Consider the following 22,307-nt stretch of genomic DNA (forward strand, 5'->3'; position numbering starts at 1 on the left):
CAAATTTCTTGGTATCAGGGCCCCTTAATAATTAATCTTAAAAATTACTGAGGACCTTAAAGAACTTTCATGTGGGTTAATTACAAATTCTTATCACATTAGAAATTTAGAGAAATATTTACAATATGTACCTATTAATTCATATTTAAAATGTATACTTACTAACTCATTAACTCAAAATAACAGTAACAAGTTCATTACATGCTAGCAAAAATAATATAGTTTCATGAAAGATACCTTTTTTCCAAAAAAATAAAAACAAAAAAGTATTGTTTTACATTTTTTGTAAACCTCTTTTTAAATTTTGGGCTTAAAAGAAAACAGCTGGACTCTCACATCTACTTCTGCATTCATTTATTTACTATTCACTTATTTATTTACTTGCTTACTTTTTGAAGCAGGGTCTTGCTATGTAGTTGAGGTTGGCCTTGAATTCATGGTGATTTTCCTGCCTCAGCCTCTCTACTTCTGGGGTTATAGGCAGGTATACCACCAAGCCCAGCTACTTCTGCATTTAATCTGCTTGTTTTGTTTCTTGCGTTTGTGGTGCTAGAGAGCAAACCTAAGGTTTTGCAAATGCTAAGCAAGCACCATACAACTGAGCGACATCCCCGCACATGTTTGATATGTACTTTCAGTTGAAAGACTTGACAAAAATCTTTCCTCATGTGGGCGTATAGTTGGAAAAGGCAGAAATATTTTAACAGATTTTTCAGATAATTACGGATCTTCTTTAATACCATACAAAACTTTGGCATATGGAGTTTCTCACAGAATCAATCTCAAACCCATCAAGGAACTTTTTATATTCTGTCCCATTAAAACCCATGACTCTTACTCATGCCTGATTTAAAAACTTCAAACACCGGTCACCTGGAAAATACTAATTTACTGTGTTATGAAGATTTACTGTTTTACCAAGGACATTCTTTTTTGGGTTGTTTTGTTTTATTTTGTTTTGTCTTGTTTGAGACAGGGTCTCTCTATCTAGTTCAGGCTGGCCTTGAACTCACAGCACCCTTCTACCTCAGCCTTTGAAGTGCAAGTGCCATCACACTCAGCTCTTGTTTCTTTGGTTAGTTTGTTGTTCAGGCCAGGGTCTTACTGCACAGTCCAGGCTGGCCTTGAACTCACTATGCAGCCCAGGCTGGCCTTGAAGTTCCTGCTTCAGCCGCCCAAGGGCTGGGATTACAAGTGTGTTGAGAGATAGTATCTTGAGAAGTGCTGCTGTAAGGTAACAATTACACCTGGAATTACACCTGGAAATAAACCTGGAGTTGTTATGGCCTTAGCCATGCACTAATGTAACTTCTCTGTCCAGGTCAAAGTAGAATGAAGCCTAGAGACATTTGTTTTTAACTCAAGAGAGATGGTGTAGATCAGGTCAGAACACAGGTCCCCTAAACCCTGTCTTTTTCTGACACTGCATTACCTCCTTCCTCTCCTTGGAAAGACAGCCCAGATTTTAATATCTCAAACCTAGAAAACTGTCTCTGGACTAACTCAAAGAGGCCCAGGTCTATTTTTGCCCCGTCCTGCCCAGGGGTAGGTCAGAGTGAGACTGTTCTCTATAGATATAGGGACAGGGGAAGCTTCTCAAAGTTTCAAATTATATTTGGATTTCTTCGTGCCATGGGGAGGTTAGTGGTACTATTCAAGTTACCTATGGAAAAACTGAGGCCCAAGAAGATGAAGTAACTTGTCAAAGGCCACGTGGTGATCTGCACAGGCAGAAAATGGTGCGTCCTTCAGACCAGGGTTTGAAGTCAGGTGAACACTAACATCATTAGTTTGAGTGTATGTTGCTTTGAAAGGTTCACTTTTATAGTCTAGTTTTCTAATCTTGATCTTAGCCAAAGGCCAAGAAGCAATCAATGTTTAGCTTTCAGTTTTCATTATTTATATCTGAGCTCAATATATAGCAAAATGAAACAAAACAGCTGTTTGATCCTGAATAAAATCAAGACAAACTTTTTTTTTCCTGAGCCAAGAATGAACCTTGTGCCAATGAACTACACCCTCAGATCCTTTAGCTTAATTTTAAAATTGTTGACTAGGTATATGCCACAAAATACAAATAATCTGGCTCTGAGAAATAAAAATTTGAAGCAAGCATCAGCAAAGTATTGCCCATGGGCCCAAATGAGCCCGCTGTGTGTTTTTATAAATAAAGTTTTATTGGAACACAGCCATGCTTCTCATTTACAAATGGTTTAGCTCATGCTACGATGGCAGAGCAGAACAGCCATAATGGGGCTCTTATGGGCCACAAAGCCCATAATATTTACTATCTGAACCTTTTGCAAACAAGTCTGATTTAAAGTAAAGTAGACAGACAGAAACAAAAGAAATTCTCCATTTTGTTCTCTGTTTTCTCTTATTTCTCTAAGCAGAACCTGGCCAGCCTGCCTTCCAATCTCCCTCCTGCCTCTGGAAGATGCTCTTTCTTCCCAGTGTTATGTAAGCCTTGTTCCAGGCCTCTATTTCCACTCACCTTAAGTTATTTACTATGGAAATATACGTTAGGTCAAAAGCTATGAAACTGTCGTTTCTATAGGTCTAATATAATTGGATAATGACAATTTGGTTCAACCTATTTGGCACTAACCTCTGATTTCCATAAACTGTGAGTATAAGCATGACATCCAAACATCAATTATTCATAAAGGAGCAGAAAATCAGGAAAAGGGAGTGAGATGTTTTTTCTCCAATAAAGGATACTTTTTTTTCTTTTCCTTTTTTTTTTTTTTTCTTTTTTAAAGACTGGGTCTTGTGCCAGGCATGGTAGTACATGTCTACAATTCCAGCCCTTGGGTGGCTGAGGCAGGAGGACTGCTGCAAATTCAAGGTCAGCCTGGGCTCCATAGTGAGTTCAAGGTCAGCCTAGACTAGACTATATAGAGAGACTGGTCTCATGAAAAAATAAAAAAATAAAAATAAAAAAATAAAAAGGGTCTTGCTATATTTGAGGCTGGCCTCAAACTTATAATTCTTCTGCTTTAGCCTCCTAACAGTGCTGAGATTACAAGCGTGTGCCTCTACACCCAGCTAAAGGATATTCTTTAGCAGAAAAAATTTCAAGTATTTTAGTTATTATTCTATATTACTATTACTGAAAAAGTCACATATGGTTAGACATTAGTTTCCAAAGTCCTTTATGCCTATTACTTTATCTGCCCCCCACACTTGGAGAAACAGGCAAGACAGTTTACAGAACAGAAACCTGACACTGGAAAGGACCTGCCCACGGTCATGAGGACAGGGAGAAGTAAAACTGGACACAAAGCCAGGTCCTCTACTCATAGCTTACCCGTCACAAATTCATAAGATCTTCTAAAACCAAGAGTTCCTAAATTTTCCCCCTCCTACAACATACACATTTTACATAGGACTCTTATTTCCACTGGTAATATTTTTTATTACTAGTAGTAAATCTACAAGAAGCAAAGAGAAAGAAACATCTAACTCTACCTTCCATATGGGAGTAAGGAATACAGTTTAGGGAATGAAACCAAGTAAAACCTTGAAAAGTCTCACATTTCTGCCCTTCTGCAACTGTGCTCCCTCTAATCCCCAACGGCTTTGTTTTGGTTTGTTTTTTTTTTTGGTTTGTTTTTTTTCCGGTACTGGGAATCAAACTCACGCCTTGCGCTTGCCAGGCAGGCGCCATGCCACTGAGCTAAATCCCCAGCCCCTCAATGGCTCTTTAATGACCCAGGAATCACTGATTTCACAGTTGTATAATGGTCATCTACCAAAGCTTTTTTTAAAATTGAATATGCAATAAGCCATTTCTTTCTTGGTTCTCAAAAGTTTGTCACTTACCAACGTCCTTCCGAATCCTGTAGAGAAGAAGATGTCCTTGTTTGGTTCCAACAAGAAGCCATTCTTCTACAAGGTAAAAGTGCCAGGAGAAAGGTCAACTTTAGAGGTTTTAATAAAAACTCTATTTCTTTAGCTGGGACTTGTGATTATCAACTGGTCAAGAAAATGAGTTGCCTTTGACAGCAGATGTCTTGAAAAACTAAGAAATGTCTATATTCAAGAAATATCTAAGCAGTTAGGCGTGGTGGTGCATGCCTGTAATCCCAGCACTCAGGAGGTTGAGGCAGGAAGATCATTGTGAGATCAATGCCACACAGTGAGTTGAACGCATTCTGAGCTACATAATGAGACCCTGCCTCAAAAAAATGAACAAACAAAAAAGAATCTCGGTCAGTATCTTTCTTTTTTTCTTTCTTTGGCAAGAGCTCAGCATTTATTATTTTTATTTCTTATTAAGATATATTTTTGCTGGGTGTGGTTGGCACACATCTGTAATCCCAGCACCTGAGAACTGAGTAAGGAAGACTGCAGGTTGGAACCCAGACCGGGCAACTTAGTGAGACCCTGTCTCAAAATTTAAAAAAAAATTAAGACATAGGATGTAGCTAAATGCAAAGGCCCTAGGTTCAATCCCCAGTACTAAGCAGAGGGAAAAGATACTTTTTATTTTGGTAAGTATATATATTTTTAGTCCAGCTAAAAGAATATGATGGACATTTATAAAATCATAATATGGATAGTATAAAAATGAAACTGGATATTCAATCTCAGAAGTAACAGCTAAGAGGGATCTTTTGAAGTTCTAATGATTTTATATCAGGGGAAATAAGCACCACAGGATACTAACCTTACAGAATTTATAATCTCAAGGATGGTCTAGCTAAGAGTTGACAACAGAGTAAGAAATTAGAGCCATCACATATTGCTAACAGGAATGTAAAATGGTACAGCTGCTTTGGAAAACAGTCTGACAGCTGTGCAAGTTTAAACAGAATAACTCTCTGACCCAACAATTCTACTCCTTGGTCTAACCCTAACCCAAGAGAAACAAAGGGGGAAAAAATAGCCTGGTGTGGTGGTGCACACCTGGAACCCCAGCACTCTGGAACCCTGAGGCAGAGGATCTAAGTTTGAGCCCAGCCTCGGCCACCTTTGCAACTTAGCAAGATCTTGTCTCACAACAGAAAATTAAGAGCTCATCAGGTAGCTTAGTGCAAAGGCCTAGGTTCAATTCCCAGTACTGCAAAAGAAAACAAATCCTATTTCACAGTGTGATTGTGAGGGTTAGTGAAGTAACAAACGGTATTGCTTCGCATTTCCTGCAAGACAAAGCATCCTCAATAAATATTACCTGTTTGTACCATTATCCAATACACTCTTGTGCCAAATGACAAACTCTTTGACAAACTCCACACACGACATTCAAGTTTATTTCCCACTTTCATTGAAATGTTTATTTATCAACAGATAAATCTTATTAAATGTCTGTTCAACTGGCCATAAAATCAGATTACATTTACTGAAATTAAAAAAAAAATTTAACTTTTGTATATGTTGAGGGAAAATATATTTATCATATAGGCAAAGTATTTAAATCTTTCTTTTAAATAGTGAAGACACTATTTACTCATTCCTCCTTCCAGTCATGACACGCAGTGGGCCATCCAGCTGTGCTAATGGCAAGGAACTCTGAAGGCGTCTGCTCTGGTTACTGAAGTCAGTGGGAGCTCAAGGGGCAGAAGACCCGACTCAGAGACCAAGCCTGTGTGGCAGGCACAGCACAGGCAGCCTTCTGGGACCCAATACTGCACACCAGAAAGTGGGACACATTACATAATCAGGTAGCACACTCGTAAATCAGCCAGCCAGCCCTACAGAACTCGGAATGGCCTAATGATGGGCTTCAAGGCTGAATTTGGTCCCTCCTAGGAAATACGGCTGGATGCTCTTGCTTATAATTACCCTAATGAAGCTCCGTCCAACAATGCAGTGTAGCTCAACTTCATGTAATAAACAATTCCACTGCTGGCCCCGTGCTGGCCACAGCAGGGATCTCAGCAATGAACAAGGTAGTGGTCACCTTCCTTCTTGAACAGGGTTTGTCAAGCACATGCTCCTGACCAGCTGTGTCAGAATCATCTAAACTTATTAGAAATACAAACTCCTGTGTAGTACTTAGGAGGCTGAAGTAGGATGATCACAAGTTCAAGTCCTGCCTGGGCAACTTAGCAAGACCACCTCAAAATAAAAAATAAAAAAGAGCTCATGATATAGTTAATAGTAGAGCACTTGCCTCACATACATGAGGCCCTGTGCTCAATACCCAGGACCACAGAAATAAGAAAAAGGAAGGAAAGAAAAGAAAAGAAAAAGAAACAAAAAGAAAAAAGAGCTGGGGGATGTAGCTCACTCAGTGTGAAGGCTCTGGATTCAACCCCCAGGTGGAAAAAAAAAAAGCAAATTCCTGAGCCCTGCATCCAGAGATTGTGATTCAATGATTCTGGGGTGGCAGAAGCTGCATTTATAAATTTATTTATATATATTTCATATTCATACATGTATTTTGTGGGTGTATATGTGTGATAACAGGGGTTGAGCTCAGGGTTTTGCACATGCTAGGTAAACACTGTATCACTAAGCTATACTTCCAAACCCTAATTTTGTTTTTTAATAGAACCAAAACGAAAAGAGGTCTAGTTTTAATCATTAGCCATTTGACCCTTACCTCTCCCTTCTGTTATAGATAAGATTTAATAATTTTTGGTTTGTCCTTCCATTGTTTCTTTGGAAAATGTAAGTAAATATGAATGTATATTCATAAATATAGATTAGTACTCAATAAATAAAAGTTATTAATATCAATAATAAATATTAATATCATTATTCATTAATTAAGCAAATATTTAACAAACATTCATGGGGCCACAAACTATTCAAGGCACTGGAGATACAGCAATGTACAAAACCAAGTTCCTGCTCTTAAGGGAACTGATTTTTCAATGTGGAAAGTGACAGTAATAAGTAAAATAATCCTGACTGGTTATCCATGATAAAGATAAGAATAAGAGAACAGGATGTTGGTGGAGATGGTATTCTCCCTTACAGCTACTTAGGAAAGGGCTTGCTGTTTAAGTGACATTCCAGCAGACAATAAGGAATGACCCATATGATATCTAGGCAAGAGAGCAACCAACAAGCACAAAGGCCCTGAAGTAGGTATGTGCTCTGCCTGTTCGTGCAACAAGGAAGACTGTGACTGGTACCAGAAAGGAGTAAGGGGTAACTCCACAGGAGATTAAGTCAGGGAAGTAACCCCAGCTTGATAATGTTGGGTGTTCCCATGGTTAAGGACTTTGAAACTTATTCTAGTTGTGATGACAACTGAAAGGTTTTGAGTAGATGAGTTATGCTCTGATTTAGATTTTTAAAGGGTCACTTCTTTTCCATTTAAATTTTTAAAAAACCTGAAAATGACACAAAGGCAAACACAGGGTGACCATCAAAAGACTACTCCATAATTCAGATGAGATATGATGGTGTCTTCATCAAGAGTAGCAGTAGTGGAGCTAGAGCAAAAAGACTGGATTCTAGACTTACTCTGAAGGCAGACCACACAAAATTTACTGATGGACTCGATATATTATAAAAGAGAATGGAAGAAGTCAAGAATGATGCCAAGGTTTTTGGCCTCAGCCAAAGAAGTAGAGAAACCCCATTGGTTGAGATGTGAGGTACAGGAGGACAGGCATGTTTTGAATGGGTTTGGCCATGCTACTAAACATCCAAATGAAAAAGCCTAAAAGGCAACTCTGAACTTAAGTGTCTTCCTCATTTCCACTTCCCAAGAGATGGATTATGTTGTCACCAAGGCCTTCCAGTTCAAATTTTGGCCCTTCATGATATGACTCCTGCAGGGTCCTGGATGAATGTAGGTACAACGGGGTAATGACTAGAAATTGCAATAACTGTTGTTGCTGAGGTCTGAAAATAAAGTAGTTTTGAGGCCGGAGGAAGTACATGGCCTCCTATAGCCCAGTATCCACCACAGCAATCTAGTAAAGGCGTAAGTCCTGTTTGGTGAGTGATGAAGGTAGGCCAAAAGCTACCTATCAGTTCAAAACTGTGCTCCTTTAGAAAAGCACAGGAATGAGGAATCTCTAATGTGACAACATTAGAGAGACAGTCTAAGAGATACATGGTTCCACAGGACATCAGAGTCAAAGATTCTGACAAACTAAGTGTGATAAGCAGCTAAATCCATCAGTCTCAGAAGCATATATCTTAGGCTGAGCTGGGTACCCATCCTGCAAGTTGCAATCATAGGCAGCATATGTCTCTAATATCATTTATTTTTTAACATAATATCTTTATATGAGTTTTTGTTCCCCCACTGTGTTCTAGCAGCACAGGCACTGTTTCTCTCCCCATGCCCCATCCCCACATTTTTTTTTTAGTGCCTATTGGTAATACAGGCTGATGGGTTTTATTTTGTACATAAAATATTTTAATCACTTCCCACCCACTGCTCCACTTGCCCCATCTTCCATGCGAGTTTCACATTTGGGTGGCAGTTCAATGTGCATTATGTATTTTCATCATAGTCATGCCCTCTATTATCTGCTGTTACAGTCCCTCCCCTTCTCTCCTTTACTTCCTCTTGTCCAGTAATAAGTCTCTCCTCTACTTTTCTGTCATCTTTGTTAGAGCCCACACATCAGGGAAAACGTTCAATCTTTCCAAGTCTGGCTTACTGCACTCCAGGTCCTATTTCTTATTCATCTTTGTATTCTCTCTGTCCCTGGCAGACAAAGGTCCATGCAGACACCTAATATATACCTAATATATATATATCTGATGAAGCAATAGAGGAATGAATCCTTCCATGCAGTCTCAGGTCTTTCACTTTGTTAATTATTGCCTTCCTCTATTCATTTTTCGGGGCTGGGGATTTAGCTCAGCAGCAAAAGCGCCTGCCTGGCAAGCGCAAGGTCGTGAGTTCGGTTCCCGGTACCGGAGAAAAAACCAAAACCTCTATTCATTTTTCCAAAGGACTACAGCTTCTTGTAGAGGAATGACTGTTAGACCAGCCCAGGGCTGCTAGTGGAGGTGGACACATACTAACATGAAGATTTAGCAAGGCATAATGGTGCACGCCTGTAATCCCAGCACTCTAGGAGGCTGAGGCAGGAGAATTGCTTCAAGTTCGAGGTCAGCCTGGGCTACAAAGTGAGTTCAAGGCCAGCCTGAACTGCACAGTGAAAACCTAAGTCAAAAAACAAACAAAAAGCACTAAGATGTATAGTGAAGAAATCCTACACAAGGGGCTATGAAGAATTCTGTAAGCATATGATCCCAGCCACCAAAATTCCATGGGGCTGCTGTTACGGATTCAAAGATTCCATAATAGGTACCTGGCTCAGTATAAGATGTGATAAGGATTCTAAGTCATCTTTTTATAATCCTTGATTTCCAGGACCTGCACATTAACAGGAATGACAAATTACTTCTATTTGATTTCTGGGGACTGGTATCAGACACAACCACCCATAGCCAGGTGCACAATGTTTGTAACTGACAGCCAAGGTTTGCTTAGACCCCTGAAATCTTCATTTTGTACCCAGAACATGCAAGAGGTACCTGACCCTGCTTTCTGCCCTAGTCAACCCCAAGAGGATTATACACGGTTATATGAGTTAGGATTCACAACAGTCTGGTACGATGCTCTTCCACCTACAGAGTCAGGCAATTTGGGTTCTTTGAAGACAAACACTTGGCTGCATTCAATTACCTATGTGAGCTACTTGCAGCCAGAAAGAGTCAATTATGAGTGCACACTAAGGGGGGAAAAAGCATATGGTGTTAATTTGTTTAATCCTCAATAAACCGCCTTTCACCTAGAAAATAACACCACCATCCGACAAGGCTTTGGACTTGCAGAGTGCCTTCCCACCACTTTGCCCCTCTCCACTGATGACTTCTTGGGATTCGAAAAGGGCCAAAAAGAGTGCAATTAACAGACTTCAACCTCCGACTGCACAGAGCGGGCGGCAGACCCCTAAAAGACTGGGTCCTCAGGAATTGCCCAAACAGCTCCCACAATCATCTCTGCCTTCCCTCATCCCCGACCGCTCTCGGACAGCATCCGACCGGGGCCCACACAACCATACGCCGGTCCACTTCTCCAGCACCGCGAAAGGTCCGCGCCGCTCCAACGCTGACCTGTCCTCGACCCCGGGACCCTCGGCTCACCCCAGGCAGCCAGGCAGTCGATCTGCAGAGGCAGCTTCTCTAGGATCGGCACCGGCTCGAAAGCGTCGTGCATGGCGGTGATGAGAGTCGCCGCCGCTGCCTCTCCTCAAAATGGGTTGGGCTTGTGGTCAGAACCAGCTGGAGGACAAGGCGGACTGGGATCCACTAGGACCCCTGCTACAGGCCCTTCCGCAATACATCCATCTTCAACGAAGGACTTCCGGCTGGGTTAGCCCCGCCCCTTCCGCCAAACGGGCCCCGCCCCTTCCGCCCTGTCCCTAAAGGGGCCTCAAAGAGTCTGTCCACTGGTCTCATGGGCACGCCGAGCTGCTCGCTGTAGGTCTCAAGTCGCGGGCTTTCACGGGGGTTGGGAGTGGGGCAGATCTTGAATATTAGAACCGCCTCAAGCAATAAACATGATGCTTAAGAACTCCTGAGTTGTCAGATTTGGAAGAGACCTACCATTTAGAAAGTAAATTGGTTTTGGAGAAATTTAATCTTTCCAGCCCTTATTTTCCTAACTGCGAAATGGCTTTTATGTAAGTACCTATTGTGTGCGCCTAGCAACACTGATATACTCTAACTAGTCAATGCATAATAGCTTCAGTATTAACATTATATCCCAACTAACTCAACTACCTTAAACATTTTAAAAGTTGTAGTGCAGTGGGTTTCCGTGTGACTCCCAAACCAACAGCAACATCACGTGTGGACTTGTTAAAAAGACAGTCTCGGGCCTACACCAGCTCTGTTGAATCAAATTTTAAAAAACAGTAATCTTTTAAGTCTCCCAAGTGAATCTGTGTGCTTAAAATTTTGAGAAGGCCTGCCCTCGGCTTGGGTTTGTCAACTGTAGCACTACTGACATGTAGGCCTGGACAGTTCTTTGGGGGGGGGCACTGTTTCTGTGCACTGTAGGCTGTTTGGCAGCAGTTTACCACCAGGTAGATGGATGCCAGCAGCACTCTCCCTACGGGTCAGAAAGGCAAGCGCAAGGTCGTGAGTTCGGTTCCCGGTACCGGAGAAAAACCAAAACCAAAACCAAAAAAAAAAAAAACATCTCCCTCTTCTAAAAGCCCCTGGTTGGCAAAGTCACCCCTGTGAAAAGTTACAAGCCAATGCTTCTCAAAATAAATGTGCAGGGGCAGGGATTTAGCTCTGCAGCACAGCACCTGGCAAGCATGAGGTCGTGAATTCACGAAAAAAAAATTAACGTACATACAAATCACTTGGAGATGTTGCTATAGTGAGATTTTGCTTCAGAATCAGTAGGGTCCTCAGGCATTTCTAACTAACTTGTGCATGTGGCTAATGCTATTGTTTCCTGGACCACACTTTGAGTAGCAAGAATTTAGGCAGCAAAATTTGATACACAACTCTTGGGAGTCAGTTAAAATCAAATTTAAGGTTGATCAGATGCCTGCTTCCAAACTGTATGTTACATCCTTTCTTTTAGGATAGACACAACGATCCTCTTGCCTCAGCCTCCCGAGCGCTGGGATTACAGGCGTGTGCCACCACATCCGGCAGGGCCTTACTTTCTGAGGTAACTATAGTATTCACACTAGAGACTTAAAACAAGTCTTGAGCTGCAAGAATGATCAGTATCTGGTAACTGCCCCTAGTTAAAGCACCATGGATGTAATAAATCTAAGCTTTAGGGGCTGGGGATTTAGCTCAGCGGCAAAGCGCCTGCCTGGCAAGCGCAAGGTCGTGAGTTCGGTTCCCGGTACCGGAGAAAAAACAAAACAAAACAAAAAAAATAAATAAATAAAAATAAATCTAAGCTTTTAAAATTTAAGCAAAAAACCTAAAGGGATAAAAGTTTAAAAAATAAGGTACTGATGATCATATTTTTACACAGTATCAGTTTCCTCATACATAAACTAAGGATTCTTTTCACATCTCTACCTGATAAAATATATTTACAGTTAGCTAGAAACTCAAAAATTGCTCAACAAATCTTGTATTGTTTGACTGACTTTTACCACAGAAACTGATCACCCTCTTCAAAATTAAGAATTACCCCCCTAAAGGTCTAATAACCTAGTAGTTCCAGGTTCAAGGACCAAGAACAACACAAATAATATTAACTATTATTTGTCAATGTCAAACTATGAAGTCTCCCGAGCCTGCACTAAGAAATATATATTATATCCAATCCCAGTGAACAGACATAAGTACAATTATGAGACATCAGCCTACAAAATGTGTCCTATACACTCAGGCTAAGTCTTTTTTTCTAGCTTCAAGTTAACATAAAAAACAGACTAAACAATATTTGACCAACTATCCTGCTATATTGTAACTATTATTCCATCTGATCAGGTTTAGGGTGCCACAACAACACACAAATCCCAGTCTTTTACTAGAGTGAAAGAACATAGTTCTTCATATTACTGTCCCTGAGAAATATTGCCAGGGTGACTTGAAAAAAAAAAAAATCACCATAGCAAAAAGGTGTACAGAAATGCTACCTAAATGTTAACACTTTCACTACAGTATAAGTTAGTGAGGATTGTGGTCATTGGTTTAAATAGAAAATGTGATAATCTAGACTAAAACTATAGGGAAAAAACCCAAGAAAGAGTAAAGATGCTGAGAGAAAGCTTGAAATAAATGAGAAAAATATATTAATTGTTAAAATTTTTTATATTAAAAAGTGACATGAACTTTTTATGTAGAACAAAAATTTTGGGAATCCCATCACCTTGTGATGTCCCTTACAAACAGTCTCTAAACCAACACCAGACACTAGAACAGTCAATCCGAAAAATGAGCAGCAGCCAGGGCCTCCATACAACTTCATGCAAGAGTAACTGTTCAAATTCAGCCAGCAGGACCTGTTTCCTTTGTATAAGCTCCCACTTCTGAAGCATGACAGTCCCCCTAGCAGGGTGCTCAATTACAGCACTTAGAGGGGCGCCTCTCAGCATCTGGTGCAACTCCCAAGGAACGGCACTCAGGCAGACAGGCACTGCAGGACTTCCCATGCCACCCCTAGAGGCTTACAGAACAGCAGTTAAAAGTTTTGGACTGTGTACCACATTGCCAGCAATGGGATGTGTCACAATAGCAGATGTCAGGAGTCAAGCTAATATTTCTCTTTAAAGTACATCTGAAATACAAAAATCTTTAATATACACCATTTGTAAACAAAAGTGCACTTGATTTTGCTTTTTAAAAATGATTCACTGTAACTGCATTTTTCTTTTGATCACTGATAGAACCATGGCTCCTTAACTCAGAAGGGTCTTCTATAAGATGTAACCTTGAGTTCCCAGGAAACTGAAAAACAAGCAACAATTTCCCCCATCACCCAAGAAATTCCCTAAATAAATAAATTACAGGCAATTGCTCTTGGAGATTACATACTATGGTGTTGATGACACAGTCCTTTAGAAGACATTAAACTTTAGTTTGACAGATTAAACTGAAACACAGGAAGTTCAGGAACAACACGTAAGTTGTATAAGCATCTGTGTCAGAGTTTGGAAGGGAAAGGGCATCAATGTAAATAAGAAGCTTGTAGGTTTTTTCATCCTATGAATGTGTTTTCATAAGATATTCTCCTTGTTCTGACACCTCTCGCCAGCTCCAACATACAAAGATCAAGAAAGAGATCTGGATGTCACTGTCTCCTTTAATCCCGTGGACCACTGTAGAAGACACACAGAAGCCAATCTCTTCCTTGATACTAGCCATCTTCAACTGCACGTCTTCCCATTCTTTACTCCATTTTGGACCGTTCAAAGTGTGTGATCATTCGTTCCTAGAGGTAAAGAAAAGGTTTACTCTAAGTGTATTAATTTCAAATGGTCTCGCTCCCAGGTATCTTCCATGGAGCAGTGGTTCTTAAATATCTGTGAAGATTCTGTTAAACAAATACACAGGCCTACCAAGATCAATTAAGTCAAAATGTCCCAGGCTTCTGGACAGCAAACCACAACTCACAAAGAAATGTGTATTTTGGAGTCCACTGAGATGACTGAATAGATACTATTTTTTTTTGTCTGCTTGTTTTTGTTTGTTCGAGACAAACAAACATAGGGTCTCACTGTGTAGTTCAGGCTGGTCTCAAACTCACAGCAACCCTCTTGCCTCGGCTTCCTGAGTTCTGGGATTACAGGTGTGCCACCACAACTGGCTGATTAAGCTTTAATAAGAACATGCACATGCCCTAGTTCAGGAATTTAACTTAAAGACCCAATGAAGGATGTGGACAGAAGTTCAGCCACACACTCAACACTACAACAAATTATGAAAAGAAACCAAGTCTAAAATAGCTAGCTGTGCACACAAACTCTGACACATCTTCAGAATGAAATACATGCTTATTAAAATTCAGCTGATGAAACAGTTCCAGAGACCTGTGGCACAACGGTATACAGAGCTGACATTCTTTACTTAAAAATGGTTAGAAGGACACATGGTATGTGTTTTTTTTAATGTGATTTTTTTTTTTACCAAAATTTTTAAAATCATGTAAAAACTTAACATAATTTGATTATAATAGTATTTACACTCTTGTTTTAATTAATATAATGTACTACAAATTTCATTTGTTATGCAATTTTTAACAGTATTCTTCTGTTTCCCTTTGCTTTATATACTAAATGCCTATCATAGCATTGTAAATCTGTTTCTGAATATGATTAATTGCATCTAATAATTTTATTCTCCTCACTTTTTTTTCTTAGAAATACATTTCCTGAAAGTCTATTTTCCTATTTCATTCCAGCTGCTTTCCAAGCCTGCTACTCACCGGTCACCCTGAGAATTTACGTTGTCACTCTAGGAATCCGGGTTGCCTCACTGTAGTAGATACTTTATTTCCTGGACCAAAGTCTTTCTTAGTGTCATTTTAATGGCAAACATCTTCCATTATTTTCTTGAGAGGCACACAGACTGTCAATTTGTACATGACACAACATCTTTTTAGTTCACTACTGATGATTTAGATAGTATAGAATTCTAAGTTGAAAATAATTTTTCTCAGAATTCAAAAGCATGGTTCTAGCATCTTCTGACTTCTAAAGCTGCTACTGGAGAATCTGATGCCATTTTGACTGCTGGCCCTTTATTTGATTTGTTTCTCCTATAACGTCTTTTCTTTGAAGATCTTTTTCATTTAAAAAAAAAAAAAGGTCAAGTCCTTGGAGAAAGTTGTGTCAGCATGATGGCAGAATAGAGAGCCCAGGTCCTCTTTCCTTAAGAACATACTGGCTAAACAATACATAGAACAGTCTCCTTTGTGAGAAATGCACAAACCAGCTGAGGGGCTCCTGTACCACAGAGGAGCACTAACCCAGCCATAGAAAGCCAAAAGGAAAATCTGAGGTGTCTTTTTGCCATAACCTACCCCCCAAACGTAGCATAGCACCACAGGATCTGGAGGAAACTATTAGTTCCCAGCATCCACATGGGGAAGAAAGGGAGGACTGGAAAGCCATGCAATATATCCTGACATGTCTAGAAACTGCGTTATGGAATGGCTTCTGTCTTGCCTTAATTTGAGCACTAAAAGCAAAGGACCCCAGGTTGGAAACCCTTGTGAACAAAGGCAGAGAGGTCCAAAGGAATAAGCACTCACTTGCCAGTACCACTCTCCAAGCCTCTCAGTTTGGCACAGAGCAAATGAGGAGAAAAGTCCTAAATCCTAGCTTCTGTCTCAGGAGGAAAGTTAGACCACATTCCAAAATTTCAGGAAGTTGCCCAAAGATTGGCTTCCCTCTCAGAACACACGCACTTTAGGTACCTGGGAGTCACTGTGAACAAAAACAAAAAAGACCCTGAAGCATGCTCCTGCTCCCAAGGACTCAGAACACCACAGACAATAAGGAAGAAGTGATTTTGAATTCCTAGGGGACAAAAACCATCAAGTCCCTCTGAGTAGTCATTCACGTGCACAAATCCAGAGAAGATGAATGTACAGCGAAGGCTGGACATTCCTGGATTGGAATTGGCAATTGGCAAATTGGCAATCTCTGGCCAACCTGACTGATGAAGAAGGTCTTCTGTACAAGGAAGACTGTGAACATGGAAGAGGTTGTTGTTTTCCCTAATGCACAGATATCAACACAAAGAATGAAGAAAAATAGTGTAAAATCATGTAATGGGGGAATTAGGACCCAAAAGAAGAAGATACATCTCCAGACTGACCCTAATGCAATATGGAATACCTGACAGAAAATCAAGACAACTAGTTCAGAAGAACGAAGTAGTTCAGTAAGCTCAGAACACTGCACAAAAAAGTATTTCAACAAAGAAGTAAAAAATATTTTTAAAAATATGCCAAACAAGCCAGGCATGGTAGTACACTACTGTAATCCTAGCACTTGAATGGCTGAGGCAGGAGAATCACTGAGAGTTCCAGGCCAGCCTGGACTACACAGCAAGTTCAACTACATAGTGAGACACTGCCTTCACTACTCAGATGGCTTCATTAGTAAATTCTACCAAATATGAACTTAACCTTTTAAAACACTTCCAAAACACAGATAAAAAGAAATTCATTTAGAGGTAACTTCCAAATGTGTTCTATGAAGACAGCATTACCATGATACCAAAGTCAAACAAAGACAATACAAAAAAAGAAAACTACAGGGCAATAAACCTACAGGGCAATAAACCTGATGAATCTGGACATGGCGGAGCATGCCTGTGATCCCAGCTAGGCAGGAGGAAGGTTGAGGCAGGAGGATCTCAAGTGCAGAACCAGCCTGGGGAACTGAACAAGACCTTGTCAGTAATAATAATCATAAATAATAATAATAATAAAGAGTAAGGAATATAGCTCAATGGTGCAGTATTTGCCTAGCACGCGCAAGAATCTGGGTTCAATCTTCAATTCTGAAAACAAAAAACAAAAACTTCAACAAATACTAGCATACCAAATTTGACATTTTTAAAAGGATCACACACAGTGAAAGTAAAATTCACCCCTGAAATAGAAGGAAGGTTCAATATATACACGCAGGCACTTGTGCCCTGAGCTATGTCCTCAGCCCTTGGATCAACATATACAAATCAATTAGTATGATACAACAATGAAGGCCAATACCACATGATCTTATCAACTGATACAGGAAAAAAAAAAAAACAACAAAACTTACTACCTTTTCATAATAAAAACTTCCAACAAAATGGGAACAAAGGAGATCACCTCAACATAGTAAAACCCATAAATAAATAGCTCACATGGTATTCAACCATGAAAAATTAATGCAAGCTTGCCAAATCACACCACTTCTATTCAACACAGCACTGGAAATCCTAGCCAGGGCAATTTGGTAATGGCAACAAAGGTATCCAATCAGAAAGGAAACACTGTAACTGCCTGCAGAAGAACTCATGCTGCACAATTACATTTGTATGAGGGACCCAAAATAGTCAAACTCATGTAACAAAGTAGAACAGTGGATATCATGGGAGAGGGGAAGCAGAAAGAACTCTTTATTCTACAGTATAAAGTTTCAGTTAGACAAAACAAGTCCTATAGACCTGTATAAACTGTGTTTATATTTAATACTGTAACATACACTTAAGAAATTCTGAGGGCAGGTCTCACTGTCATATTCTGTTATCACAAAAAAGGGCCCTGATGCTGACACACACTTGAAAATCAACAGTAACCCTGTATTCCAATGAATAGCACAACTGTTTTCATATCGTCATCCTCCCACCCTGCTGGGCAGCCAAAGCCAAAGGGAAACCCTGATGGCAGGTAAACAGCAGGGGAAGATCTCAGCGCGAGAAATGGGAACTACAGAGGACACTACAGAAAGCAAAGTATTATATGGGCCAGGTCAAATCTGAATGGTAAAATTCTCAAATATTTCATTGCACAGGAAAGGTAAGGAATCTGACACTCCATGTGTGTGCTGTCACAAAGCAGGAAAGGTACAAATCATTTTTCGTTACCAGCTCAACACAGTGAGTCAGAATCAGGCAAGAGGCTTAAAGGCTGTCTGAAATCAAGGGACTTTAGAAGAATCTAATATTCAGAACATGTCTAGAACTAGGTCCTATAAACCCACATCACAATTCCTACGTAAGACTATGTGCCATCTTCTAAATGAACTGAATGGAGGTATATTAAAAAAATTAAAAAGCACCACAAATATTAGAGGTAATTAAAATCACTACCAGATGCGGGTGGTGACAATGTAACATTAAATGTAATGTATAACTGATACTTTGTTTTGGTCTACTATATTCCTTTCTCAATACTTCTGTTAATAATTTGTGCCAAGATGAGATAATGATAAAATCTGAATTTCTTAAAGACAAAGGAACTAGACAATGAAGAGAACAGTAGTACTAATTTAAATGAAAACATTTCTCAAGTTGGACTATGTAGTTTTAGAAAAGAAAAGGAGGATATGGATAGACAGATGTAAAGAAAGGAAACGCCTTTTAATGTTCAAGTTCTCATTCTCCCTTCCTGCTGTACCAATCTAATTCTTTAGTTTATTCCTGACTTGCTATTAAGTCACCAGATCCACAGCTTTCAGACATGATTTGATTACTAACCTCATCTGAATCCAGAAGGGCTGGAAGTGCTCTGCAGAGAGAAGGAAACACCAAATTAAACAACCTTAAATAAAGCTATAAGTGGTTCATAAAAGACAATGAAATAGTAACTACAATTTAAAGCTTTTCTGTAACTTATCTAAGACTTGCATCTTATTAATTATGGCGCTGGTAGGAAAAAAAGGCAAATAAGAAAAAACGTGTTCTGGAATGTGTATTAATGGTTCATTCATGTTACAACTCTACAAAGAAACTTCAAAATTCTGAAAGGACTATCCCATTGATTTTGGAAAGAGCTATAGCAAAATCTTTCTAACAGAAATATCATCTGAATGAATAATCCCAATTATTTTTAAATTATTCCTTATCATCTTATATTCTTATTAGTATGCTTTGAAATAATAAAACAGTAGTACTACTTTTCAAATAGGATTATTAATAGTAATGATTCAAGCCAGGTATGGTGGCATGTACCTATAATCCCAGCACTCAGGAGGCTGAGGCAGGAGGATTGCACAAGTTTGAAGCTAGACTGGGCTACACAGCTGAGTTCAAGGCCAACCAAAACAAAACAATAGTAATGATTCAAACACTTACACGTCTGTTACAGAAGAAGGAACATTCTCTTCCACCCACTTCAAATCATCTTCCTGCTGGGAATATAATATACATTGTAGTTGTTACTACAATGTACCACATAATACAACTCAAGTAAAGCTCAAACAGGCCTTAAGACCATTTTTGGCAGCTATGATAAATGGAATGCTTATCTTAATTTCTTTCAGACAGTTCACTGCTAGTATACAGAGACAACTAATTTTGTACATTGAGTTTATATCTTGAAATATTACTAAATTTATTAGTTCTAACAGTTTTACAGAGTCTTTGGTCTTTTCTGTATGTAAGATCATGTTATAGCCAGCCATGGTGGCGCACACCTATAATCCCAGCAGTCAGGAGGCTGAGGCAAGAGGATCCTTGTGAGTTTAAGGCCAGCCTATGTTACAGAGGGAGCTCAAAGCCAGCCTGACCTTCATAGAGAGACTCTGTCTCAAAAAGATGAGAAAAAAAAAAGTTATTTGTAAACAGAAATAATTTAACTTTTTACTAACACAGATGCCCTTTCTCTTCCCTAATTAGATCAAATAATTTAATTCTTAAAATCATAATAGAAATACAATATAATGGCCTCCATCGTAAAATGTCCTTCCCATTGGCTTAATGTGTGAAGTATATTTCATGCAGGGTTTACCCCTTATGATTGAGATAATTTCCAAAGTCCTTTTAAAGCCAGGGATTGTGGCACATGCCTGTAATTGTAACATTAAAGGGTGAGGCAGGAGGACTGTGAGCTGGAGGCCATGTGTACACTATATATTAAGACCTTGTGTACAAAAAAAAAAAAACACAAAAAAGTTAATAAAGCCTTTTAGAGAGGGTAGATATTCAGTTTCAACAAAATCTGACTGATGGCTGGGGGTTTAGCTTAAAGGCACAGCGCTTGCCTAACACACCTAAGGGCCAGGGTTCAATCTCCAGCACCTAAAGAAAAAAAGAAAAATCCCTGACATCTAGGTCTTTATTCCAAAGAAGACCTTAGGTTATTTATGGGACTGTGACTTTACTGCTGCAAACCACTAAGCAGAACAATCAGAGTGATCTGCTACTTTTCACGACTAGAGAAACAAATCATCTTGAAGATTACCAGATCTCAGTTTCATTTGCTGTTCTGTTTTTGAATGTGGAAATTAATATATATTTCAAGATTTATAAAACAAGCCCAATTACAGCATAGGCACAAAACCCATTAAGGTTTATATGTAACTCCTAAGTTCCAACAAGGACTGGAAAATTGGGCAAAAAACAAAGAGGAAAGGGAAAAAGCCAGACTTACTGCTTTGTTTGCTTTACTATTTCCATTTGGTTCTTGTTTGGTACTTCTCATTTTCATTCCTTCTGCAAAGGAAGAAAAGTATGCAGACTGGTTAACTGTAAACAGACCAGCAATGATTACAAAAATGGATTAAGAGTTTTATTTTAAGCTTACTGATTGTGATTTATGCAACAGATGACGTTTCTCCATCTTTGCATGTACACTGGGAAGTTCAAAGCTAAACTTGCAGCTCAAATCTAGCATGTAAACTGGACATTTAATGTGAAACTATTTATTCAATTTATCATTGCTTCAGCTTAAAACTTACACCCTTATCTCCCCGCCATCCTAACTTTATCGCACATCAAACTGAGGAACAACACTATTGTAAAAAATAATGTACTTATATGAAAAAAAGTACAAATAAAAAATGAGTTTTATCACTACCAAAGCTTTCTTTCAGCATTGGTTCCTTTTGTTCATCTTCCTCCTCTTCCTCAGACAATGGTGAAAAGGCAAACCTGTCAGCACAAAGATACATGAGAAGGAAAGATTAGAAAACTACCAAGTGCTGCACTATCTGGGTTTTACAGAACTTAGTACTGAAACTGAAACTGTATAATTAACATACAATCAGTTTAGGAACAGTAGTGCTTCCCCTTCAGAAAGCTCTTTGGGGCTTTCATTAGCAAGGAGAAGGAAAACAGTACCACATTTATGAGTACTCAGCCACATCCTATCTGTAAGCTTAGACAAGTGATCTAACCTCTCCCCTCGGTTTCTCATACTGGGTCACAGACACTCATGTCATACTTCTCTAATAAAAATATGCACTTTAGCATAACGGTAGCCAGCTGTGCATCTCAGCAGCCGCACTAGGGGAATACAGGAAGCAATCTTTGTTTACCCACTTGGTAATACAATGACTGGAAAGGTGTATACATGTGTGTCAAAGTGTGAATTGGTGAGTTTTACTGACATTATGTGCTACGTTTCATTTTGTATACTTATAATTTTTTTAATTAAATGTTTTCTTTTGATTTTTCTTGTAGAATTAGCCCAATTTAGTACAGTGTTACATAAAAATGCACTTTACGTCTTTGGGAGGAGGCTGGACATGAGTCAAGTGACTTGACTACCAATGATGAATTGGAGTATGTAAGCCAAAGAAGTTAGCACTAAAAAAAAAAAAAAATTAGCAATATATGACAGAGATATACAGATGGAGATATGACAGAGACGTACAGAATGAAGGCCTTGATTCAGATAGGGAAGAAAACAGTAATGTATGTAAATATTTAACTAGTCAAAATACTACAAAATGGTCATGTATACCTGAAAAATCCAACATTAGAACTAGGTCAGAAAATGTTATTAGGTTCTTGCCAGGGGTGAAACCTATTGAACAGAATGCCAACATCATGATTCACTGTTGGAAATTGTAATGGACGATATGCTCAAGATGCTTTGAAATACACTAATAATGAAATACAGGAAAACATTTTGTATGTACCAACAGTAATACTCAAGATATATTTATCATGACACCTCACTATCTGAACTAAAAGCCTTCACAGCAGGACTTTATCATTCTAATCATCAGAATCTAAAGGATTTATGGAGAAGTGACAGATACAGTACTGAAATGTTTACAATAATAATGATACTTGAGAGATTTGGTTTCTTTTAAAATTGTCCAGGTTTTGACAACTAAAAGACTCACCAAGAAAAAAAATCTGACAATTTGGCTGCTAGTCATTCATTTGTTGAAAGCTTTGTTTCAAACTGTCAAGCCATTTATACATGGTCCAAATACAAAACAACT

General features: G+C 39.1%; 2 protein-coding genes across 7 annotated transcripts in view; both read right to left on the reverse strand.

Annotated features, from left to right (window-relative positions):
* The window catches only part of Vps39 (vacuolar protein sorting 39 homolog (S. cerevisiae)), a 43,103-nt gene extending 32,802 nt beyond the window's left edge, over positions 1 to 10,301 (reverse strand). Inside the window, exons 1-2 of one of the 2 annotated variants that reach the window (XM_005381326.2) lie at positions 10,075 to 10,301; positions 3,826 to 3,891 (exon numbers count right to left, since the gene is read on the reverse strand). In XM_005381326.2, coding sequence (XP_005381383.1) covers positions 3,826 to 3,891; positions 10,075 to 10,147 — 139 coding nt within the window. In that variant the 5' untranslated portion in view covers positions 10,148 to 10,301. The remainder of the gene's footprint in view (positions 1 to 3,825; positions 3,892 to 10,074) is intronic. The other variant, XM_005381327.2, reaches the window with a different exon arrangement.
* A 2,406-nt stretch (positions 10,302 to 12,707) lies between these two features.
* Tmem87a (transmembrane protein 87A) overlaps positions 12,708 to 22,307 on the reverse strand; it is a 52,043-nt gene continuing 42,443 nt past the window's right edge. For 2 of the 5 annotated variants that reach the window (XR_001233301.1, XR_001233300.1), the window contains exons 16-21: positions 20,930 to 21,003; positions 20,504 to 20,565; positions 19,207 to 19,262; positions 18,610 to 18,640; positions 16,695 to 16,804; positions 12,708 to 13,846 (exon numbers count right to left, since the gene is read on the reverse strand). Coding sequence is in view for 2 of the 5 variants with exons in the window: in XM_005381330.2 (XP_005381387.1) it covers positions 13,805 to 13,846; positions 18,610 to 18,640; positions 19,207 to 19,262; positions 20,504 to 20,565; positions 20,930 to 21,003 (265 nt within the window). In the remaining 3 variants the exon portion in view is untranslated. The remainder of the gene's footprint in view (positions 13,847 to 16,694; positions 16,805 to 18,609; positions 18,641 to 19,206; positions 19,263 to 20,503; positions 20,566 to 20,929; positions 21,004 to 22,307) is intronic. The other 3 variants (XM_005381330.2, XM_005381329.2, XR_001233302.1) reach the window with 2 other exon arrangements.

Source organism: Chinchilla lanigera, unplaced genomic scaffold, assembly GCF_000276665.1.
Source record: "Chinchilla lanigera isolate Chin_1 unplaced genomic scaffold, ChiLan1.0 scaffold00015, whole genome shotgun sequence".
In the NCBI taxonomy this organism is placed as follows: Eukaryota; Metazoa; Chordata; class Mammalia; order Rodentia; family Chinchillidae; genus Chinchilla; species Chinchilla lanigera.